This window comes from Mesoplodon mirus, assembly GCF_964341445.2.
Source record: "Mesoplodon mirus genome assembly, chromosome: 13".
Classification (NCBI taxonomy): Eukaryota; Metazoa; Chordata; class Mammalia; order Artiodactyla; family Ziphiidae; genus Mesoplodon; species Mesoplodon mirus.
In genome coordinates, this window is record NC_138989.1 from 58,502,491 (window position 1) to 58,529,677 (window position 27,187).

The window sequence follows — 27,187 nt, forward strand, 5'->3', positions numbered from 1 at the left end:
GACAGAGAATTTCTCATCTGAATCCATTGAGGTCAGAAGGAAGTAGTGCAAGCTTTTTCAAGGGCAGAAAGAAAAGAACTGTCAAATCCAAATCCTATATCTGGTGAAATTATCCTTCAGTAATAAAGAAAAAATAAAGACACTCTCATATGAAAGGAAACTAAGAATTCAACACTAGCAAATCTACTTTTAAAGAATGGTAAACAAAACAAAACAAAATAAAACTCTTACAAACAGAAATAAAATGATAACAGAAGAATGGGACCTTCAGAAAGCAAAGAAGATTAGAATGAATAAAAATAGCAATAAACATAATAAATATATAAGTGAAAACACAAGACACCAAAAAATAAACAGAAAAAGAAAGAGGAGAAAAATAAATACAAAACAAGTTGAAGGAAGGAAATAATAAAGAGCAAAAATTACAAATTATAGAGGAAAACCGGAGAGAAAACTAATAAAACTAAAATTGATTCTTATAAAAAAGATAAAATCTGTAAACTTCTGGAGAGACTGGCAAGGGATAAAAAGAGAGAAGACTGAAAAACTAGTATCAGGAAGGAAACAGAAAATATCACAGCGGATCCTACAATCATTAAAAGGATAATAAGGGAATATGAAAAACTTCACACTCATCAACTGAACATTTGTAGGAAATCAATAACTTCATTGAAAACTACAAACTGAGAAAACTCTGTCAAAATCAAACAGATAAAATGAATAGTCCAAAACTATTAAGAAATTGAATTTTAATTTTCAAAGCTACCAAGCAAGAAACATCCAGGCCCAGATAGTTTTAATAAAAAGTATTACTAAACACTCAAAAGAGAATTAACACAAATTTTACACAATCTCTTCAAAAAATAGAACAGGAAATATTTCCCATCTTATATTATGAGGCCAGTATTACTCTGATAACCAAACCAGATAAAAACATCACAGAAAATGAAAATTAGAAACCTGTAACTCTCACGAATCTGATGCTAAATATTCAACAGCATTTTAGCAAAATATTGTACAACCATGTATAAAAAGAATAATATCCCATGATAAAATAGGATTTATTCCAGATACACAAGTGTTATTGAACATTGAAAACCTTGCATTGTAATCTACAATATCAACAGAATAAAGGAGGAAAACTCTATGATCGTATCAATGACTGCATTCTCTCTAAGACTGGGTTCAATTCAAGGGTGTCTCTTTTCCTTACACTTATGTAACATAGTACTAGAAGTTTTTTGCCACTGCAATAAGACAAGAAAGGGAAGTAATGGGCATACACAGTTGAAAGGAAGAAATAAAGCTGTCTCTATTTGTAAATGGCAAGATTGATTACATAGAAAACCCCAAGAGAAAATCCATTTTGAGAATTAATAAGTTCAGTGAAGTTATAGAATACAATAACAAGACACAAAACTGAATTACATTTCAATATACTGACAAGGAACAATTGGAAACAGAAAAAAAAAGCACAATATCATTTGCAGTTGCTCCAAATAAAATTACTTAAGTATGAGTCTAACATCTATTGTATCTGCATGATGAAATTATAAAATGCAGATTAATAAATCATTGAGGATCTAAATGTTTGGAGAGGCAGATCATATTAATGGATTGGAAGATTTAGCATAGTAAAAATGTAAATTCACTATAAATTAATCTGTAGACATTTTTTCTTGTTTTTTTTTTAGTTGTATAGTTGATTTACAATACTGTGTTAGTTTCAGGTGTACATCATAGTGATTTTATTTTTTACAGATTATGTTTAATTACAGGTTATTATAAAATACTGTGTTTAATTCCCTGTGATATACAGTAAATCCTTGTTGCTTATCTGTTTTATGTATAGTAGTTTTTATCTCTTAATCCTATGCTCTTAATTTGTCCATCCTCTTACCCTATCCCCTTTGGTAGCCATAAGTTTGTTTTCTATGTCTGTGAATATATTTCTATTTTGTATATAGATTCACTTGCATTATTTTTTAGATTCCACATATAAGCAATATCATATAGTATTTGCCTTACTCTGTCTGACTTACTTCACTAGGCATAATATTCTCTACGTCAATCCATGTTGCTGTAAATGAAAATATTTCATTCTTTTTTAATGGCTGCATAATATTATATATATCTTCTTTATCCATTCATCTGTTAGTGGATACTCAGGTTGCTTCCATATCTTGACAATTGTAAATAAAGTTGCTATGAAAATTGGGGTGCATGCATCTTTTCAAATTAGAGTTTTCATTTTTTCTGGTAATATATTCCAGACTGGAATTCATGGATCATATGGTTGTCCTATTTTTAGTTTTCTAAGGAACTTCCATGCTGTTTTCCATAGTGGTTGCACTAATTTACATTCTAACCAACAGTGTACAGGGTTGCTTTTCTCCATATCCTCTTCAATATTTATTATTTGTAGACTTTTTTTTTTCATTTTCCTTGGGCAACTTTATTTTTTATTCTTTTTCAAATTATTTTCCCATTTAGGTTATTACAGAATACTGAGCAGAGTTCCTTGTGCTATACAGCAGGTCCTTGTTGATTATCTATTTTAAATATAGCAGTGTGTACATGTCAGTCACAAACTCCCAGTCTATACTTCCTCACCATATTTCCCCTCTGGTAACCATAAGTTCACCCTCTAACTCTGTAAGTCTGTTCTGTTTTGTAGATAAGTTCATTTGTATCATTTTTTTTTATATTCCACATATAAGTAATACCATATGGTATTTGTCTTTCTCTGACTGACTTCACTTAGTATGGTGATCTCCAGGTCCATCCAAGTTGCTGCAAATAGCATTATTTCATTATTTTTTATGACTGAGTAACATTCTGTTGTATATACGTACCACAACTTTTTTATCCATTCATCTGTCAATGGACATTTAGGTTACTTCCATGTTTTGGCTATTGTAAACAGTGCTACAATGAACTTTAGGGTGCCTGTATCCTTTAGAAATTAGAACACTCTTTAATACCACACACAAAAATAAACTCAAAATGGATTAAAGACCTAAATATAAGACCAGATACTATAAAACTCTTAGAGGAAAATATAGGCAGCATACTCTTTGACATAAATCACAGCAATATCTTTTTTGATCCATCTCTTAGAGTAAATGAAATAAAAACAAAAATAAACAAATGGGGCCTCATTAAACTCAAAAGCTTTTGCACCAAAAGAGAAACCATAAACAAATGAAAAGACTTAAAATGAAAAGACAACCCACAACATGGGACAAAATATTTGTAAATGATACCACTGACAAAGGATTAGTGTCCAAAATTTACAAACAGCTCATGTGGTTCAATACCTTAAAAGCAAACAACGCAATCAAAAAGGGGGAAGAAGACCTAAATAGATATCTCTCCAAAGAAGACATATAGATGGCCAACATGCACATGAAAATATGTTCAACATCACTAATTAATAGAGAAATGCAAATCAAAACTACAATGAGATATCACCTCAATGCAGTCTGAATGGCCATCATAAAAAAATCTACAAACAATAAATGCTTGAGAGGGTGTGGAGAAAGGGAACTCTCCTACACTTTTGGTGGGAATTTAAATTGGTACAGCCACTGTGGAGAACAGTATGGATGTTACTTAAAAAACTAAAAAGATAGAGCTACCATATGATCTAGAAATCCCACTCTTAGGCATATGTCTGGAAAAAAATTGGTTCAAAATATGTTTTTCACATCACTTACAAATATTTTCTCCCATTCCATATATTGTCTTTTCACTTTCTGGATGGTTTTCTTTGCTTTGCAAAAGCTTTAAAGTTTGATTAGGTCTCATTTGTTTAATTTTGCTTTTATTGCTTTTGCTTTGGGAGACTAATCTAAGAAAATATTGTTACTATTTATTTCAGATAATATTTTGCCTTTGTTCTCTTTTAGGAGTTTTATGGTGTCATGTCTTACATTTAGGTCTTTAAACCATCTTGAATTTATTTTTTATATAGTGTGAAGGAATATTCTAATTTAATTGTTTTACACATAGCTTTTCAGTTTTTCCAACACCACTTGTTGAAGAGACTGTATTTTCTCCATTGTATATCCTTGCCTCCTCTTGAAAACATGGAGAAACTTATTATAAAATCCATATGGAAAAGGAAGACACTAAAATACCCAAAACAATTTTAAAAAGAAGGAAAAATTAGAATTCTTGATATTAAAGCTTACTATATAGATGTAGTAATCAAATCAGTTTGACACTGGCAATGGATAGGTACATAGATCAATGGAACATAATCAAGAACCCAGACCTAAATCCACACACATATACCCAATTAATTTTTGACAAAGGTGCAAAATAATTTTCAATAGAGAAGGGATGACTTTTTCTGTAAATGGTGCTGGAGCAATTAAACATCCATCATCACAAAATGAACACTTTATACAAAAATTAATTCAAAATGGACTGTGCACTTAAAAGTAACACATAAAACTTACTCTCTTCTAGAAGACAGCATAGGAGAAATCTTTGGTTAAGGGTGTTCTTCAATTTAATACCAAATTAGTGATCCATAAGAGGAAAAATCCATAAATAGACCCAATCAAATTAAAAAAATTTTCACAACAAAAGATCACACTAGAGAGATGAAAAGTCAAATCATGGGCTTGGATAAAATATTTGCTTTTCACATATGACAAAGTGCTTGAATCTAGAATATACAAAGAACTCTCAAAACAATATTAAAAAATAATAATACAACTATAAAATGGACAAAGGACGTACACAAATATTTCACTTAAGAGGCTATAGTGGTGGCCAATAAAGACAGGAAAAAATGTCCTATATCATTAGTTATTGGATAAATGCAAACTAAAACCATAGTGAGATATCACTATATACCCAGCAGAATATCTAAAATGAAAAATAGTGATAACTTCTAAAGTTGACAGGGGTGAGAATGTAAAAGTGTACAGCCACCCTGGAGAATACTTGGTTGCTTCCTTTCAAAACTAAAAATGGACTTATAAGACCCAACAATTTCACTCTTGTGCATCTATCCCAATGAATTATGGACGAGTTCATGTAGGAACTTTTATATGAATGTTCATAGAAGCTTTAATCATGATAACTGAAAACCGGTAATTGCCCATGTCATCATAAATGGTGAATGGATAAACAAACTATGGTACTATCCAAATTGAATACTATTCAGTAATAAAAAGAAACACATTATTGATAAACATAAAAAGTTGATGTACCTCAGGATATAATGTTGAATGAAAAAAGCCAGTCTCCAAAGGATATATACTAGATGATTTCACGTACATAATAAATCAAAAAGTAAAAAATCAAAAAGTAAAATAATTGTAAAGGTGGAGACTGTACTATGGACTAGTGGTTTCTAGGAGGTAGGGATTGGGATAGATAGGGGGTGGATGTAGCTGTAAGGAGCAACATGAGGGAATCTTATGGTAATGGTACAGTTGAATATCTTGATTGTGGTGGTGTATGCAAGCTATATATGTAATAGAACTGCATGTAATTATACACACATGCATGAATGAGCATGTGTATAACTAGTGAAGTTTAATAAGCTCTATGAATTGAACCGATGTCATTTTTTTTTCATTTTTGATATCATTTTACAGTTTTATAATTTGTTAATATTGGGGATGCTACGGGAAGGATGCATGGGGCTTTTTACACGTTTGTTCACAACCTCCTTTGCCTCTATAATTATTTCATATTTTGAAATATGAAAGTTTTAAAACAGGATGGATTATGTAGTTTCCTAAACATGTGGTGAGATAAAATTTAAAGGTTTCCAAAGTGCAAATAGCAAGTTTTCCTCTTTCACAGTATTTGTAATTTGACCTAGATCATTATTTTGGATTTATAGGATTACCTTGGTCTTTAAGATACCTGTACCTATAGAAATAATTGTGTGTGTGTGTATGTGCACACGCACACACACACACACACACACACACTGATTTATTGGGAATAGCCAGAAACCTGACCAATAATTGAAGAAAGTTCTCACAAATGTCAGAGTTTGGGTTGGCCAGGATACCTAGGAAAACACATGGAAAGCTTAAATCTTGGATAGAATAATATAAAATTTAAAACTTTACTTCAGTATTTATTTCCTTTTGCGCAGCTGTTTTAAATGATTGGCTTGAAAAATCATAAGAGATCTATTCTGAGCAATTTTGTAACCTTGGGTTTCATTTCAAGGAACTAGTAATATTCTACATACAGCGTTTTTCCCCCTCTTTTCCCTAAGAAGAAGCAAGCTCATTTCTATAAGCTTTCACTGACTTATCAATTTGATAAATGTAGTCAATGATCCATGAAAAACAAACAATACAGTATAATATTTAAATAAGGAAGGGAAGCAAGAAGTTATGTTAATTCAAACTGAGCAGATACAATCTCTACTCCAACGAAACAAAAAACTGACAAATAAAAATCCATTTAGTGGGAGTTGCACAGTATATACAGAGCAATTTATATTTTTATAACACATTGATTTAATCTATAATATTTTTCACTGTTTTTATATAAGCACTAATTAATTTTATTTTAAAAAATATTTTTATATTTTAAATATGTGTGTGCACATGTAAGGGTGTATGTTTATTTACTTTTTTTTTCTTCTAGGTCTCAAATATTTTGTTCAAGACCTTTGAACTATTTGTAGTATCTAGGCTTTCTTACAGGACCTAAAGGATAAAATTACCGTTTATGTCCATTCATCTATATTCTAGCTCAGTGATTCCCTAACTTTAGCATGGTTCAGAACCACCCAGAGAATTTGTTAAAATAGATTGTTGTGCCTATCCCCAGGTTTTCTGGTTTAGTAGGACTATGCTGGGACTTGAGAATTTTTTTTAACAAAGTTTCCAGGTGATACTGATTCTTCTGGTTTGTGCACCACTTTGAGAATTACAGGTCTCATCCATAGTGAGTTTGTTGGTACATGGAAAAATTAGCTTAACTTTTCTGGAATGCTCAATATTTTTTTGGCTTGCTCGTATATCTTCAGGTTATGCAGGTTTACTTAATTAATGAACTAAAGGAAGAAAACAATGATTTATACAGAGTTCTATTTTTCAGAATTCAGTTACTTCAAAATTGTTACTGTATGTTTCACAGCTGAAAATTAGAAAAAAATAATTACAAAATTGATTTTGCAAAATCCATGCGTTGACATCTCTATACTGGTCATCACAAAGTTCCCTGAGCCTTAAGTCAGGATTAATTATTTCTTTTCACCAAATTCTTATACTTTTGGTTTGCTAGTTTATAACTTGCAAAATAACAGATCAGAACATGATAATAACCAAAGACTATTGCAACAATTCAGGTGAGGGATGAGGATGGTAGTACCTAATATTTATTGAGTTCCTACTTTGTGCCAAACACTATCTATGCTAGAAAATCTACTGACATAATCTCATCTACCCCACCTCATAACCTATGAAATAGGTATTAATATCTCCATTTTATAGAAGCAGACACTGAGACACATTTTAGAGTACATGATATTTATTAGGGATCAACACTCATGAAAGGAAGGAGAAGGAAACTGGATTAGGAAGAGGGAAAGGTTGAACCACAAGGCAAGACTGACAAAGTTCTTGCCAAACCAGTGAAGGGATCTGGAGCAAGATTTGCTTTTCCCAGTGACCCACATTGGGCTGCAATGACTGGACATTTATGCCCACACCACACTGGAAATGAGTTTCCCCCAGGAAGGCTATGACCTCAGGCAAGGAGACTTTATGTAGCTGAGGCTGATCCTGAAGTATTTGATGGCTGGAAGATGTCTACTGATTATACCGCCTACCTTTGTGCTATTCAGGAAGTACTTCTTTGAAGGGGAATCCGGGTGTCCATCTTGTGTCTACCACTGATTTTTCCAAGAACACAGCACTGTTTCAGTAAAGACTGAAACTCAAGGACTATTTATACAATATATTTTTTTACTTTCTAAAATATATTTACCAAATATATTTCTTAACCTTGTCTTAGGAGTCCATGATGGACACACACTGTATAATGTGATAATACAATGATGACCTCAGGTGCCACTGAAGGATGTAGTATAGCTCATCCATACATGGAAGGTCTCCAAATCTCTACTGTAGTTTGTCACCTGTCATCCTGTCTGTGTGCTTCATGAGTATGGAATCTGTGAATAGTTAGTGTTACTCTTTTCACTAAAGTTACCATCATTCCTCATCCTGATGGCTAAATCTCTTAACTGGTCCCCCTGTTTCCATTCTTGCCCCACCCCAATACCTAGCCTGAAAATGAAAAATGTATTCATGCTACAGCTCTGCTCAAATGACTTAAATAATTTCCCTTCACATGTATGTAGGCCATTTAGGTTGCTTCCTTGCCCTGGCTATTGTAAATAGTGCTGCCATGAACACTGGTGTGCATGTGTTTTTTTGAATTACAGTTTTCTCTGGGTATATGCCCAATAGTGGAAGTGTTGGGTCATATGGTAGCTCTATTTTTAGTTTTCTAAGGAACCTCCATACTGTTTTCCATACTCTCTGTATCAATTTACATTCCCACCAACAGTGTATGAGGGTTCCCTTTTCTCCACACCCTCTCTAGCATTTATTGTTTGAAGATTTTTTGATGATGGTCATTCTGACTAGTGTGAGGTGATACCTTATTGTAGTTTTGATTTGCATTTCTCTAATAATTAAGGATGTTCAGCATCTTTTCATGTGTTTGTTTGCCATCTGTATGTCTTCTTTGGAGAAATGTCTATTTAGGTCTTCTGCCCATTTTTTGATTGTGTTGTTTTTGTTTTTGTTTTGTTTTGTTTTGTTGTGTGTTTTTTGATATTGCACTGTATGAGTTGCTTGTATATTTTGGAGATTAATCCTTTGTCAGTTGCTTCATTTGCAAATATTTTCTACCATTCTGTGGGTTGTCTTTTCATCTTATTTATGGTTTCCTTTGTTGTGCAAGAGATTTTAAGTTTTACTCATTTCTTTACTATACTCTGAAGCTGCCACCACTCTGGAAAGATAAGTAGGTGCTTGATATAACTCTAAATAGAAGGTATTTTTCTTAGTACAAAAATCCCTGATTCCCACAGCCTTCATATGCCCCTCTCAGTAAAGTAATATAACTACTTTCATTAGATAGCTCACTGATTAATAAAAAAAGAGTATTTCAGGATCCCAAGCAGCATTCAGGCTGTGGAAAGCAGAGTTTCAAGACCTCAAGCTGAGTATTAAACTGCAATTAGACTGGCAGCCCTGAGGGATTTGTCTCGGTCTATCTTCAGGATAAAACAGTTTGTAGTCTGTTACTGAAGTAAGACTTTTCTAATCCAGTTCCCAAATCTCTGAAATTCATTCCATTCATAGCACCATTTTTACTTTGCACAGTTGGTTAGGATTTTCCAGAAAGAAACAAACAAAAAAACAAAACAGGAATTATCTCCTTTTACTCTCTAGTATGACAGTTGAAGATATTGTAAATATGGACAAAGCCAGTGGAAGCTGAGGGACTTAATGTCTGGGAATTTAAAAAAGGCTTTAGAGTAGTCTAGATGGAATCTGGACAAATTTGTTCAACTGATTAGAAAATACTATCTTTGAGTAGTTTTGAAACTCATTTTCTTTCTTTTATTTTCCCTCACACTCTTCCCCCCAAATTCTGGCTATTACTCGTTTGTCCAGGTACTGGAGCTCCTCACTCCACATCCAAAGAGTTATCATTCTGATCCTTTGTGATCCATCTTGCCAATGAAATACAATTGATTATGTTCCATTCTCTGAGAAGTATGCTAAGGTCCAGAAGCTGATATTTAAAAAAAAATCATGAAAATAATAATGGCTTACAGGCCAACAGTCTAACATAGTGAGATTTCAAATGAGAACACAGTGGATATTGTCTCTCAACTCTAACTAGCTGTGTGACCTTGAGCAAGTTACTGAAAGTATTTTATTTTATTTTATTTTTTTTGCAGTATGCGGGCCTCTCACTGTTGTGGCCTCTCCCATTGTGGAGCGCAGGCTCTGGATGTGCAGGCTCAGCGACCATGGCTCACGGGCCCAACCGCTCCACGGCATGTGGGATCTTCCCGGACCGGGACACAAACCCGTGTCTCCTGCATCGGCAGGTGGACTCTCAACCACTGCGCCACCAGAGAAGCCCTACTGAAAGTATTAAAGCTCAGTGGACTCATAGGTAAATAGGTATCATAAAAGAGCCTACTCATGAGCTTCTGGTAAGGAATAAATACAATGATGTGTGTTAAGTGCCTGGCACAGAGCCTTGCAAATAGTAAATGCATCATCAGCATCATCAGTGTCAGAATGAATATTGTTCACAGATAAAATACTAGACTTTAAATACAATATTTTAGCTCAAAGAGATGAATGATAATTTTAATAAATCAGGCACTAAAACTTGTTTATTTTTCTTGGAAGAAAGGGACTTGTGGTTCACCAAAATGCATTAAGAATGCAGACACCTATACTAAACAAACGTGATAAGAAACAGCTTTCATCAGCAGCCTTCTTTCCTTTCAATACCTTTCAGTGTAGGCAGGAGGAAGAAGAGCTGCCAAATGAGAATCCTACTTCTCTGCCTCTCAGCACTGAACAAAACACCAGCATGATTTCCTTCCATACCTTTGAGAGTTTAACATTATTACTCTTGAAATCTTCACAAAACTCCTTTGAGTTATAGATGACTCAGGTGTCAACATTTTTGTTTTTGCTTTTGCTTTAGATGAAAAAAACAAAACCAAAAAAAAAAAAAACAAACAAAAAAGAAACAGTGACCTAACTTTAAATATTGATGTAATAAAAGGATTACATATGATCTGGGTTTTAGTCTTAATTTTGTCACTAACAACAATAATTTACCTCAATTTCTATCAATATATTCACTTCTCAAATATCCTCATCCATCAAATGCTTGCCTTACAACTACACAGGGCAGTTATATGATTAAAATAAAGTGTGAATTGAAAGCATTTTGAAAAGAAAATAAAATACATGGTACAATTACAGGAATAATTATTTCCATCACAAACACCACAACCAGAAGCCAAATTTTCATATCAACACTTCATTATTTGAGAGGTTGGTACATGAGCAGTTTTTAAAAGATAGTAATTTGAGTTTTCATGTTTTTGGCACTTTCTGTGACTATCTTGCTTTTATCTAAAAGGAAAAGTTTGTCAAATCCACTAAATTACTCAGCTTAATGTATTTTTTGTTATTTCTTTCAGTGGCATTTATAATGCTTGTGATTCACATCGCTGCTAATGTGAAATTACTCAGGCAAAGATAGGGGTCTTGTTGAATATTCCTTTGTGAGATGCAGAGGACCACTTTTGAGCAGAAAGCAGAAGCAGGGACAGGAGGGTGAGAGGAAAGCACATGTCCGCCAGCATTGGAGTCATGGAGAGCACTCATTCTAGAGAGAATCTGATTAACTTCTATCTGAAGAAGTTTCCCTAATATTCTCAAATTCACTAGCTTTCTCAGAGTTACTTACAGTTCTCTTGACTGGCATCCAAATAAATGTTTATGTTTTCTAGGAATTCTGAGAAGTGAAACAAGGGTGGTCATGTGATCACTGACGGTCACACACATCTCAGGATGCTCTCTTATGCCACTTTCCAGAAGTCCTAAAAAAACTAAACTGTCCCCACTTTTCAGAGGAGTATCTGAAGGGTTTACCACTAGATCTATACCTCTCTTCTTCCTCTCTGTCAAGTATCTGAGAATAGATTCATATTTAGCTGCTGAGATAAACTTGAATTCCTAACCCATAAGAATGTAACCATATCTAATTAAACATGGTAGAAAGGGGGAAAAAAAGCAAGGCAGCAGAACAGGTGCAGAGGAAAATAAATGGTATAACTCCTGAAAAATAGTTAGCTGCCACTTTAAGATGCTTTAATTTTAAGTGAAATATACAAAAATGCATTGCACTAAATCATAGGAATATGTTTCTGTGTTAAGCATAAATTTATAAACATTGGCTCTTATATGATATCATTTCACTTTAAGAAAACTTAAAATGCATTAGATACGAAAGTTAAAATGTATAAAACACTTAACATAGAAGAAAACTATTTGTTTTAGTGAAGATTCTTACTTTAGCAAAAGGTTTTATTAACAGGGTAGTTTGAGCAGTCTAAAATAAGTCATTAGCTGGAATAACATAAATTATTAAAATCCAGTCAAATTTAAGGTCAGTGCAAATAAAGATGTAGCATCTCAAATTATAAACTACTTGATTTAGAGAACTTGATTTAGAAAAATTTAATTTGTATGCAACATCTCAGTAATGCAACTTTGTACAAGTAACAGCAATGGAATTTTGAGATGATTTGCCTTATCCCTGAATTAGGTTTTTGTCTTTTAGTCTCGTAAGGAGTATAAGGACAACTTAAGTATTGTTACATTGCAGAGATCTCAGAGACAAGGCAATCATAGTTTGTCCATCTGATAGTCTGATCAGATGAGAATAAACTATAATGAACTACATGAAATCTAATAATGGATCACAGTTTAAACCAAGCCATGGTTTCTGGATTATCAATTTTGTTTGTTTGGAGAAATTGTGAGACTGTGAGGATCACAGTGATACAACAGAGGAGATTGAAGCAGATTGATGGTATATAGGAGTCATTTCTTATTCAACTTGAGAAACAGTTGTTCTGATTCTGGAAAGTAGGAAGGGTCCTATTTGATTATCCATTGCTGCGTGAAAAATCACTCCTAACCATGGTGTTTTAAATAATTCAATTTTATTTGTCCATGATTCCGTGTGTCAGAAATCTACACAAGCCTCAGCTGGGAGATTTTAATGACCCTTATGGATTGACTAGGATATCTTATGAGATTGCAGTCAAATGGCAGCTGGTACTAGAACATGCAGAATGGCTTTGCCCACCAGTGTGGTGCCTTGGCAGGGACAGATGTGAGGCTGGATGTTGCTTTGTCCTCATGGCTCTCTCCAATATTTAGATTGGTCCTCGTTACATAGTGTCTGGACCTCAAGAACAAGAATTTCAAGTGGCAAAAGCAGAACCTGAATAACTTTGTTTTTTAATTTTTTTCAATATTCACAGCTTACACTCGATTTACAGTTATTACAAAATATTGGCTATATTCCCCATGTTGTTCAATGCATCCTTGAAGCTTACCTTACACAGAATAGCTTGTAGCTCCTGCTGCCCCAATAGTTCCCCTCCCTTCTCACCCCACTGGTAACCAGAACTTTGCTTGCTATATCTGTGAGTCTGCTTTTTTGCTGAATTCATGAGTTTTTTGTATTTTTAGATTCCATATATAAGTGATATAATATAGTATTTCTCTTTCTCTGTCATCACTTGTCACAATGTCCTCCAGGTTCATCAATGTTGCTGCAAATGGCACAATTTTGTTCTTTTCTATGGCTGAGTAGTATTCCATTGTGTATATATATATATACCACATCTTCTTTATCCATTCATCTGTTGATGAACAACTTAGGTTGCTTCCATATCTTGGCAATTGTAAATAATGCTGCTATGAACATTGGGGTGCATGTATCTTTTCAAATTAGTATTCTTTTTTTTTTTTGGATAGATACACAGAAGTGGAATTGCTGGCTCATATGCTAGTTCTATTTTCAGTTTTCTGAGAAACCTCCATACTATTTTCTACAGTGCCTGCACCAACTTACATTCCCAAAAACAGTGCACGAGGATTCCCTTTCCTCCAAAATCTTGCCAACATTTGTTATTTGTGGTCTTTTTGATGATAGTCATTCTGGTAGGTGTGAGGTCATATGTCATTGTGGTTTAGATTTGTATTTTCCCAACGATTAGTGATGTCAAGCATCTTTTCATATGCCTGTTAATCATCAGCATTTTCTCTTTTGAAAAATGTCTATTCAGTTCTTCTGCCCATTCTTTAAACAAGTTGCTGTTTTTTTTGATATTGAGTTGTATGAGCTATTTATATATGTTGGATATTAATCCCTTATAATTCATAACATTTGCAAATTTTTTCTCTCATTCATAGGTTGTTGTTTTTTCATTTTGTTGATAGTTTCCTTTTCTGTGGGAAAGAGGTTAAGTTTAATTAGGTCCCATTTGTTTATCTTTGCTTTTATTTCCTTTACTTTAGAAGAAAGATCAAAAAAAATATTGCTTTGATTTATGTCAGAGTGTTCTGCCTATGTTTTGTTCTAGTAGTTTTATATGTTCAGTCTTAATTTGAGTTTTTAATCCATTTTGAGTTTATTTTTGTATGCATTAGATAAACTTCTAATTTAATTCTTTTACATGTAGCTGTCCAGTTTTCCCAACACAATTTACTGAAGAGGCTGTTCTTTTTCAACTATATATTCTTGCCTCCTTTGTCATAGATTGACCATAAGTGCATGGGTTTATTTCTGGGCTCTCTAACCTGTTCCATTGATTTTATCTATGTGTCTGTTTTTGTGTCAGTACCATACTGTTTTAATTACTGTGTATTTGTAGCATAGTCTGAGGTCAGGGAGTGTAATTCCTTCAGCTCTGTTCTTCTTTCTCAAGATTGTTTTGGCTATTTGGGGCTTTGGGTTTCCATACAAATTATAAAATTATTATTTCTGATTCCATGGAGAATATCTTTGGTATTTTGATAGGGATTGCCTTGAATCTGTAGATTGCCACGGTAATACAGTTATTTTAACCATATTGATTTTTTGAGCCAAGAACACATTATATCTTTCCATCTGTTGTGTCATCTTCAATTTCTTTCAGTGATATCAGTGTATTACATTTTTTTTGAGTATAGGTGTTTTGCCTCCTTAGGTGGGTTTTTTTCCTAGGTACTTTATTCTTTTTGATGTGATGGTAAATGGGATTGTTTCCTTAATTTCTCTTTCTGTTAGTTTGTTGTTACAATACAGAAATGCAACCAGTTTCTGTATATTAATTTTGTATCCTGCAAATTTACTGAATTCATTGATGAGCTCTAGTATTTTTCTAGTGGCCTCTTTAAGATTTTCTATATATAGTATCATGTCATCTGCCAACAGTGCCAGTATTACTTATTTCTTTCCAATTTGGATTATTTTGTTTTTGTTTTTCTTCTCTGATTGCTGTGGGTAGAACTTCCAATACTATGTTGAATAAAAGTAGTCAGAGTGGACATCCTTGTCTTGTTCCTGATCTTAGAGGTAAAGCTTTCAGCTTTTCACCATTGAGTATGATGTTAGCTGTGAATTTGTCATATATAGCCTTTATTATGTTGAGGTAGATTCCCTCTATGCCCACTGTCTGGAGAGTATTCATCATAAATGGATGTTGAATTTTATCAAAAGCTTTTTCTGCATCTATTGAAGTGATTACATGGTTTTCATTCTTCAAGTTTTTTAATGTGGTGTATCATACTGATTGATTTGTGGATATTGGAAAATTCCTAGGATAAATCCCACTTGATCATGGTGTATGATCCTTTTAATGTATTGTTGGACTCAGTTTGTTAGTATTTTGTTGAGGATTTTTGCATCTAGCTTCATCAGTGATATTGGCCTGTAATTTTCTTTTTTTGTGTGATGTCTCTGTCTGGTTTTGGTATCAGAGTTATGCTGACTTCATAGAATGAATTTGGAAGTGTTCCTTCCTCTTCAGTTTTTTGGAAGAGTTTGAGTAGGTGTTAAGTCTTTTCAAAATATTTGGTAGAATTCACCTGTGAAGCCAAAACTAATCCATTTACATTTAAGGTCTGGAACTTTTGTTGGTTGGGAGTTTTAAAATTACTGATTCAATTTCATTACTGGTAATTGGTCTGCTCATATTTTCCATTTCTTCCTCTTTCATTCTTAGGAGATTGCACATTTCTAAGAATTTGTCCATTTCTTCTGGATTGTCCATTATATTGGTATGTAGTAATTCAGAGTAGTCTTTTATGATCTTTTGTATTTCTGTGGTGTCTGTTGTAACTGTCCCTTTTTCATTTCTGATGTTATTGTTTTGGGCCCTCTCCTTTTTTTCTTGATGAGTCTGGCTAAATTTTGTTTATCTTCTCAAAGAACCAGCTCTTAGTTCCATTGATCTTTTCTGTTGCTTTTTCAGTCTCTATTTTATTTATTTCTCCTCCGTTCTTTATGATTTATTTCTTTCTACTAATAATGGGTTTGTTTGTTCTTTTTTCTCTAGTTGCTTTAGGTGTAAAATTCAGTTGTTTACTTGATATTTTCTTGTTTTCTGAGGTAAGCTTGTATTGCTAACTACTTTCCTCTTGGTGTAGTGTTTTTGCTGCATTCAGTAGGTTTTGGTTGTTGTGCTTACCTTTTTATTTCTCTCTAAGTATTTTTTTTTTATTTCCTCTTTGATTTCTTCAATGATTAATTGGTTGTTTAGTAGCATATTGTTTAGCCTCTATGAGTTTGTGTTTTTTGCAGTTTTTTCCTTGCAGTTGATTTCTACTCTTATAACACTCTGGTTAAAAAAAAAAAAGATTCTTGATATGATTTCAATTTTCTTAAAATATCAAGGCTTTTTCTGTGGCCCAGCATGTGGTCTATCAGGGAGAATGTTCTACGTGTACATGAGAAGAATGTGGATTCTGCTGCTTTTGGGTGGAATGCTCTATAAATATCAATTAAGTCTATTTGGTCTAATGTGTCATTTAAAGCCTGTGTTTCATTATTCATTTTCTGTATGGATGATCTGTCCATTGATAAAAGTGGAGTGTTAATGTCTCCCACTATTACTGTGTTACTGTGAATTTCCCCTTTTATGTCTCTTAACATTTGCCTTGTATACTGAGGTGCCCCTATGTTGGGTGAATATATATTTACAATTGTTATGTCTTCTGCTTGGATTGATCCTTTGATCACTATGTAGCATTTCTCTTTGTCTTGTAACAGTCTGCATTTTAAGATCTACTGTTTTTTTTTCTGATATAAGTACTGTTACTCTGGCTTTTAAAAATTTCTATTTGCATGTAATATCTTTTTCCATCCCCTCATTTTCAATTTGAATGTGTCTCTAGATTTGAAGTCAGTGTCTTGTGGACAACATATATACGGGTCTTGTTTTTATAACCATTCATGCAATCTCTGCCTTTTGGATGGGGCATCTAATCCATTTATATTTAAGGTAATTATCAATATGTATGTTCTTATTGCCATTTTGTTAATTGTTTTGGATTTGTTTTGTAGGCCTTTTTCCCCCTTTCTTAGTTTGTCCCCTTCTCTTGTGATTTGATGACTATTTTTAGTGTTGTGTTGGATTCTTTTTATTTTTTGTGTGTATATCTATTATAGATTTTTGGTTTGCAGTTACTATGAGATTTTTGTATAGCAGTCTATATATACACATAATTAAGTTGCTGATGTCTTACTTTTAAATGCATTTTAAAACCCTCTATTTGTACTCTCCTCCCCTATGATTACTGTTCTTGATATTATATTTATATCTAATTGTTTTGTTTAGCCCTTAACCGTGGAAATAGATTATTTTAATACTTTTGTCTTTAAACCTCCCTACTAGCTTTGTGTGTGGATGAGTTCCTACCTTTATTGCTTGTTTGCCTTTACTGATGAGATTTTTCATTTCATAACATTCTTGTTTTTCACTGTGGACTTTTCTTTTTAACATAAAGAAGTTTCTTTAACATTTGATGTAAAGCTGTCTTGGTGGTGCTGAATACTTTTAGCTTTTGCTTGTCTGTAAAGCTTTTGATTACTCATGAAATCTGAATGGAATCTTTGCTGGGTAGGGTATTCTTGGTTGTAGGTTTTTCCCTTGCATCACTTTAAATATGTCATGACACGCCCTTCTGGCCTGCAGAGTTTCTGCCGAGAAAAGAGCCAATAGTCTTATGGGAACTCCCTTGAATGCTATTTGTTGCTTTTCCTGTGCTGCTTTTGATATTCTCTCTTTATCTTTAATTTTTGTCATTTTGATTATAATGAGTCTTTGTGTTTTCCTCTTTAGGTTAATACTGTATGGGACTCTGCATTTCCTGGACTTGGGTGACTGTTTCCTTTCCCAGGTTAAGGAAGTTTTCAGCTTCTAAGTCTTCAAAGATTTTCTCAGGCCTTTTCTCTCTCTCTTCTCCATCTGGGACCCCAGTAATGTGAATATTATTGCACTTGATATTGTCCCAGAGATCTCGTAAACTGTTCTCACTTAACTCTTAAGGCTCAGCCTCAAAAGTTATAGAGCATCAGTTCTACTACACTCTGCTGCTCAAAACAAATCATAGGGCCAGCCCAGATCCAAGAGGATGGGAGAAACAGACTCTGCCTCTTGTTGGGGGAGTAATTAGGACACTTAAAAGTAGTATGTGGAATAAGGTATATTGTGGTGACTAACAAAATCTATCACAGTTCTTCAAAGACTTCTTAGAAAACTTGTGTGCAATATTTATTTCTCATAATTCTCAATATAAACCTCAGAAAGCAGCCATACTTGATACTATGTATTCTCAGAGGAAAAGACAGACACTAACAGGTAAAATTTACACTCACTTGATGAAAGTCTGTCAGATCAATTTTGTTATCCACCAGGACCAGGGGGATATCATAAGTGTGGCTGACCTGAAAAATGAGCTCTTTAAACTTGGCAGCCTCCTGGAATGACTGATGGTCAGTGACAGAGTACCAGATGGTGAATCCCTCACCACCTGACATGTACTATTCCCACATGTCTGTGAATTCTGCCTGCAGGAAAAGAGTAAAATTATTATGTAATTTAAAACAATGAAGTGAACACATAACATTAGCAACATAAAAGGTCAAAAGTAGACAAATTAGGAGACTAAGTAGTTTGGGTAGAAATTTTCTAAAAGTACATTTATAGGCTTTGCAGATAGAAGAGCCATGTGAGGTCTAAACGAACCATTATGAAATTCAAATGTTTTAAACTGCTCAAAGTGTTGATCTTAAATCACAGAATAGTTGATTTAAGAGATATTAGGGGAGATATGTTAAAAAGCAAATTTACTCATGAACTCTTGGTGATTATTTATAGATTATATACTTCTAATGACCTAATTTTAGGAAAAGAAATCTAAATTTGTACACTCCAAACATTAAAACCTAGAGGAACTAACTAAATTTCTCCTGAAAAATATGAAAACAAACTAGAGTTTTACTTTATCCTTGTGAATGGAGGAAGTTATTAACATAAATACTCCCTAACCCAGAGATATATTGGGGTATTCTTAGATATGTCTCCCTAAGAGGCATAAACAGAGAGATATTAATTGCTGAGTCACGGGTCCATTTCTACATTCTGTTGACTCTTCCATCCTCTCTTTATAGAGGAGGACAGTAACTCCCTCCCCAATGTACCAATATCCCAACCTGAGAGACATTGCTGTATCAGTTTTTATGTTGCATCCCACCTAAACTAAATTGGTTGGCAACTGAAAATTCAATATTTGGCTTGACTTGTGATATGAAACACTTATTTTACTCTGAAATATCTGTTTTCATTCACTATTACTCTGAACCTCTTGCTAAAAACACAAAGGTTAATTAGACACTTGCAATGGGAAATATAAAACTTAGACTCTAGCTGTGGAACAAGCCATGCTAAAAAATACAAAAACAACACAGGACCATATTGTGAAACAAACAAACAAACAAAAAACAAAACCTGATCAGAGTAAATGTCAAAATAAATGTCAATTTGATTTAACATGGTTTGACATTTAAAGGATGGCAGCATTTACATAGATCCAGAAATTCTGGAAAACTGAGGTGCTTACAAGTCCAGAGAAAGTAATTAAGTTAATAAGGTCCTGAGTTAGTTGGTGAATCTCTTAAAGATTTTTCAGTCAGTATGACAAATGCAAACAGTATCACTGAATTCAGCCAATCATTTCAAAGCTGTAAGAATGAGCCAAGAGAGAAAAGAAAACTTATCCAAGGGTAGATAGCCAGCTAATGTAGAGCTGGTTTGAATAATTAATATTCTCTGACCCTCACTATTTCAATTTATTAAATACTAAATTTTACGTTAACTCAATCGTAAATTTTACCATGTGAGTGAAACAAACTAACATGGGAGAAAAAAATCCTACTGGACCCAGTTTCTTCATCTCCAAAACAAAGTTAGATTATAAAATGTCTGAGGTCCCTCATACTTCTGACATTCTTTGATTTTGAAAACGCTATGCCTCAATCAGAATCCTACAGTTGACATAGATCGACTAGAGAAGCATGGATTGAAATAGCTAACTGATATTTCCCAAATTTTTAATTACTTTTTCATATAGAAATGATAGAATCATCATAAAAATATATCAAATCTTGCAAAAAATATAAATAGATTTGTTGAATCAGTTGTATATGGTTTAAGTCATAATAAAAGTGCAAACTGAACTGGAAAAGACATATTTTACAATTTACTGTTCAGTCAGCCTAATTGTCAATTATTATTTTAAACATTAAACTTATTTTTAATCATCTAGTGTTTATTGAAAAATAATAAATGCACATTGCAAAATGTTTAAATGGTACAAGTATATAAAATTAATTTAGTTTTCTTTCCACCTCAAACTTCTAGTTTTTTTTTTCCCAAATGCATGAGTTAATTTTTTCTTTATCCTTACAGAAACAGTCTATGTATACACAGCCAGAGACATACATTTCACCTTTATACACCTCTTTATACTAAAATAGGAACATAATATACCTAATTTTTACTTTAAATCTTAATTAAGCCTTAAGAACCTTAATATACCTTGAGTATAATATATTTAATATAACTTGGAATTGTTCCATTTAAGCATACACAAGTATTGATTATTATTTTCCCTGGTTGCATAATAATTCCTTTTATGCATATACTATATTTTATTTAAAGAGTTGTCAATGAACAGGCATCTAGATATCCTCCTTTTATTCCTAATACAAACAATGCAACAGTGCATATTTTTAGCCATCCACATTTCACAAATTTATGTATACCTGGGAAGTAGTACTGCTAGATCAAAGAGAATATATATTTTTACTTTTGAGAAATACTGCCAATTTCACCACTAAAGATATTGTACCAATAATACCAGCATTATACAAAAGTGCCTGTTTCCCTTAATTCTTACCAATACCATTTACCATCAAAGTTTTCTGTCTTTTATAGATTTTAGGGTTAAAATAGTATCTTGTTTCTTTAATCTGTATTTATTTATGAGCTATATTGAACATCTTTTATGTTTATTGTCCATTTACAAATTCTCTTCTAGATATGGATTCAATTTTGTTGTAAGAAACAAAATATTTTTTGATTTTGAATTTGGATTTTTTTTTAATTTAGAGTGGAGAAGTTTCTTTATATGTGAAACAAAAGAAAAGAACAGTAAATTTGATTATTTCAACAAGACATAAGACTAAAATTTTTTAAAGATCCCAACAACCTGTTAGGAAGACAGGTAAAGTACATAAAGGTTAAATTCACAAAGAATAACACTGGATGAATGGATGAGTGAATATCCAATAATGCTGGTTAACCAAACTCAAAGTCACATATATGTCATTTTAAAAATAGATACAGTAGGCCTCACATCTAACCTGAATTGTAGTCTCCAGGTATAAGGTTCTAGCATCATAGTGTTTTACCAAGCTCCTTGGCTGATTTTGCTTTGCACATGTATGTAAGGGTACAAAACTTTGCATTTATGTTCAAAAGTTGTCTATATAATCTGAAAGCACAGAATCTGGGAGACATAGTATACAGCTTCTAGGTCTATTACTCACTTAGGGTGTATCTTCTAACAAATTAACCCCTCAGCACCTCAATGTCCTGTTTGTCAAAGAGAAATTAGGACACACACTTAACCTGTCTTACAAAGCTGTAGAAAAGATCAAATGAGCAAAGAGAAGTGAAAATGTTTTGATAAATTTTTAAAATACAAATTAAGCCTATTATCTCTGGTACAAATCCTGCAGAATGCGACATTTCCCTGAAGGCACAGGCATGAAATCCTCTTAGAGCTGCAGTAAATATGTGTGAGAGCATTTCTTAAATAAGCTCAATCAGAAAATTATTAAGCTTTTTTCTCCAAATAGGAGAATCTTGCCACCAATAAAACAGGTATAATTAAGTTATCCCAAAGAATACAGAGGATGCTTCCTCTTAGATGACCTTATCCATACCAATTCTTTCATAGTATATATATGTGTGTGTGTTACTGAAAGATGCACTGGAGGTTGGTGGAGCCCAGAGAATTGAGCAGATCTGCAGCTATGTATCAACTTAATAACATAAAACACGGAAATCACTTTTCAAGGAAAAATGCTATGTTCAACATGCTGCTTCCATCTTCATTCATCCATGAATTAAAGATCCCTGTGCTTTGTGTTCTGTGTATCTTGAATATGAACATCTTCATTTGCATCCTGTTATAAATAAAAGTTGTTGGTTAATTATTCAGGAACATTATGAGATTCTATTTGTTATCCATAAGTAACAAAATATATATGGAATGGGTGCACAGTAAAATGCTGTAAACATAAACGTTTCCAATATCTTCCAAGCTATTCTGAGTACAATGCTGCAGCTTGATCAGTTCCCTTTGATATGCTTTCTTATAATGAAATTTATAATGAAATAGTGTAAAAATTCTCTTAATTCTGAAAATAAAGAAATAAGTTTTGATTAGTCTCCTATCCCAGTTTCTTGATTATCAGAGTAAGAATTTTGAGCAGGTATTTGGAAACTTAGGGACAGAACCAGCTCTCCATTGCATTCAACTAGTGGTATTACATTGTATGAATGGGCTAGCACAATAGCCAGACCAGCCTTTCAACTGTTTCCTGGTACAACACACATAACATTGTCTATACTGGTTACTACACCCACTACAACCACATCTCTGCACCAAACTTATCTTCTTAGTATGAAAGAAGCAAATCAACACACAAAATAGTAGCCAGGAGCACATATTAGGGGAACTCACAAGAGAATGTATCTGAGCAGGTTTCCCAGGGGAAGGGAGAGTGACAATTTTGTTCAAATAGTAAGTCATTACTGAAGTTTCCTGAGCCCTGTGGGGGACAAAAGACTGGGCATTGGTTGGATGTGCAAGGTGGAGATGAAGTGTGGGGTTAGAGAGAAAGTGCAGGACATGTGATGTGGGACTGGGATATATACTTAAGATGGGAAATTATGTTCCAGAAAGAGACATGAGTATAGCTCATGTAAAGGGGTGACATGTTCCTGTTGTTGAGCGAGGTCAGGTTATTTACCCATGACAACAAGATTTTGGATTTGATGTGACAGTAAACCAAGAACTCAAGAGAAAGGAGGAAAGCAACATGCAGCCCAGTTTATTGCCAGGATTGGTCTGGCAATAGTAGGAGTAATGGAGAGAAGAGAGGTTGAAGACAGGGAGAAATTCTTGAAGGCTTTTGCAGTAACCCTGATTTTTCCATAGGAGAAGAAATAGAAGGTGAAATACTTAAATGAAAGGTCATGATACAAAGTATTGGGGAGAAGAGAAATATGAAGAAAAACTTGATGCTCACTAGTTTGGGTGTAAGAGAGACAGGAAGTGGGAAAATGCTATTGATGGTTCAATCAATGATACTAGGCAATAGGTTGGGCTTTTGCACATGCCCTACCTCTGTGGTCTATGTTATCAACTACCACTTTGGATATTTAAAAAATCAAAATATAGATATACTAAATAGTATGGCGAAATTCTTAGAATTGCCTTATTTCAAGGTGTATTCCTGTAGGTTTTATCAATTAGATAAAATCTACAGGAATTGGTAGATAATTTTTCAATTATCCAGTAGTTAGAAAATCAGATACACATCATGCCACACTGCCTAGCCAAGAAAGGAAAAAATTAAACAAAATATGTCTCCAGATTTTGTAGCTCTGGAGCCTGGCAAACAACAACAGAAGTAATAACAGAAAAAAGTTAATTAAGAAAGTGAGTAACTTAAGGGCCATTTTGTCTCATATATGTTTGCACTAAAAGGAGTTATCCATAGGTAACTGGAAATATGGTGTATATGAAAGAATAAAATCTAAAAGGGGTAGGTATGAAAGCTTCAATCAGAGGTGGGTCAAGTATTTTGGACTGACCAATAGGGACAAGAATTAGGGTGTAAAGTTGACTAGTCTGGATCAGTTTTGGGAAAGAGTATTCGTTTGCCACTTTTTTTTTCCTTGAGATGTGGAGCTTTGTACCACTGCAAGTATATGTATCTATTTTAAAGATTTTATGAAAATGGTTTTTAACAGCTCTCTTCTAGTTGTATTCCCTCTTGCCAAACATGCTCAGTACTTAACAACTTCCAGATTTTGGCACTTATAATTATTTCTTTCTATTGTAATTCATGTGCTTTGCTCTCATTCCCATCAGTAGGTTCTAAACTACCTGAGATAAGGCCTGTTCAGCCTTGTATACTCCAAAGCACTAGGGATGGTACCTGGATCAGAGCCCAGTAGATAATTATATTATCATTTGGTTAATTACTTAGCTTAAGCTAAATGTTTAAAGTAATGTTACCATTTCCTTGATGATATACACTTTATGGAGAGTGAAGTTTGAAGGCTGGAGAATTGAAACAAAAGGAAAAGGAGATCAAATCTCTACAATAAATGGATAAAGCTTTTATATTGTTATTTACTCATTCCTGCACATGTAAGGCCAGGCCTCATTTAACTTTTATGTAGCCATATATACCACTAAAATTTGCATCAATTAGAGAACAATCTAATGTTCTCTACCTTCAATTATTTGTCTTTTTCTAAGAAGAAATGAAGTCTGAATCTTATTGTCTTTGGATGCATCAAATTTCTTTCCCAGAGAAGTCTGTTTGCCTTTTTCCCCATCTGTTTGACATGTACTTCCTCAGAGCCTTAAAGTTTCATGACAGTCTCTGGTAATAGAAATCCACCAAAAAATATTATCACAGCTGGCTTCCTGTTTATCCTGGAGGTCACTCATATTGGGAGCTACTTTCCTTCTGATAAAACCTACAAGAATGCATCATGAAAGAAGCAACTTAACTGTGTTGTTTAAAAACTTTTAACAAGGTTGATACAGAGGGAACATGTCTCAACATAATGTGTCATACATGATAAGCCCACAGCTAACATTGTGCTCAATGGTGTAAAGCTGAAAACATTTCCTCTAAGTTCAGGAACAACACAAGGATACTGTCCCACCAGTTTTTGTAAACATAGTATTGGCTCTCCTAACTACAGGATTTAGACAAGAAAAAGAAAGAAAAGCAAAGTAAATTGGAATGGAACAAGTATAACTGTCACTGTTTGGGTATGACATGATACTATACATAGAAAATCCTATAGATGCCACTAAAAATCTACTAGAAATCATCAATGATTTTAGGAAAATTGTAGAATAAAAAATTAGTATACAGAAATCTGTTGTGTTTCTGTAGATAACAACAAACTATAAGAAATAGAAATTAAGAAATCAATTCCATTTACAACTGCATCAAAAAGAATAAAATACCTAGGAATAAATCTAACTAAGGAGGCGAAAAACCTGTACTTGCAAAGCTCTTAGACACTGATGAAAGAAATTGAAGGTGGCACAAACAGATGGAAAGATATACTATGTTCATGGATTGGAAAAATTAATATTGTTAAAATGACCATACTACCTAAGTCAATCAACAGATTCAATGGCATCCCTATCAAAAATACCAAATGCATTTTTTTACAGAACTAGAACAAAGAATTCTAAAATTCGTATGGAAAAATAAAAGATAGCCAATGCAAACTTGAGAAAGAAGAACAAAGCTGGAGGTATTATGCTCCCTGATTTCAAAACATACTACAGAACTACAGTAATCAAAACAGTATAGTACTGTCACAAAAACAGACACATAGATCAATTGAACAGAATAGAGAGCACATAATTGAACCCACACTTGTGTGAGCAATTAATCTATGACAAAGGAGGCAATAATATATAATGGGGAAAATATAGCCTCTTCAGTAAATGATCTTGGAGAAACTGGACAGCTACATGTAGAAGAATCAAACTGGACTATTCTTTCACACCATGCACAAAAATAAAATCAACATAGATTAAATACTTAAATAAAAGGGGACATAGGGAGTGTGCTCTTTGACATCAATCTCTGCAATATTTTTTGTGGATATGTCTCCTTGAGAAAGAGGGAAAAAAGCAAAAGCAAACAAATGGGACTACATCAAACTAAAAAGCTTTTGCACAATGAAGGAAACTATTAACAAAAGAAAAAGGTCTCCCAATGAGTGAAAGAAGAAATTTGCAAACAACAAATCCAATAATGGTTAAAATCCAAAATACACAAAGCATTCATACAACTCAACAGCAACAACAACAACAAACCAATTAAAAACTGGGCAGAAGATCTGAAAGGGCATTTTTACAAAGAAGACTTACAAATGGCTAACAGGTACATGAAAAGTGGCTTAACAACACTAATAAACAGGAAAATGCAAATCAAAACCACAATGAGATATCACTTCACACCTTCAGAACCCCTATTATGAAAAATACAACAAACAACAAATGTTGGCAAAGATGTGGACCAAAAGGAATCCTCATGCCCTGTTGGTGGGAATGTAAACTGGTGAAGCTACTATAGAGAACATTATTGGAGGCTCCTTTAAAAATTAAAAATAGATCCACCATGTGACTCAGCAATTCCACTTCTTGATAGTTATTCAGATAAAACAAAGACACTAATTTGAAAAGATATATTCATGCCTATGTTCATTACAGCACTATTTACAATAACCAAGATATGGAGGGAACTTAAGTACCCATTGATAGATGAATGGGTAAAGAAGATGTGAGATATATATATAGATATAAAACAATATTACTCAGCCATAAAAAATAATTGAAATCTTGACATTTGCCACAACATGGATAGACTTAGAGGGTATTATGCTAAGTAAAATAAGTCAGACAGAGAAAGGCATATACTGTATGATTTTACTTATATGTGAAATCTAAAAGACAAAACAAATGAATAAACATAATTAAACAGAAACAGAGTTACAGATACAGAGAACAAACAAGTGGTTGCCAGAAGGGAGGAGGTGGAGGCTGGAAACAAAGAAGTGAGGTAGAGTAAGAGGTACAAAGTTCCAGTCACAAAATAAGTGAGTCGGGGGTATGAAATACACAGTGTGGATAATATTTTCAATAACTATGTAATAACTTTGTATGGTGACATATCTCAACTA

At 33.5% G+C, this 27,187-nt stretch overlaps 1 protein-coding gene across 1 annotated transcript in view; it reads right to left on the bottom strand.

The window, feature by feature from the left end:
- The window catches only part of RIT2 (Ras like without CAAX 2), a gene marked incomplete at both ends in the record, with an annotated part of 380,166 nt that overhangs the window by 213,142 nt on the left and 139,837 nt on the right, over nucleotides 1–27,187 (bottom strand). The window contains 2 exon segments of the mRNA XM_082640607.1: nucleotides 18,484–18,648; nucleotides 18,652–18,675. Coding sequence (XP_082496733.1) covers nucleotides 18,484–18,648; nucleotides 18,652–18,675 — 189 coding nt within the window.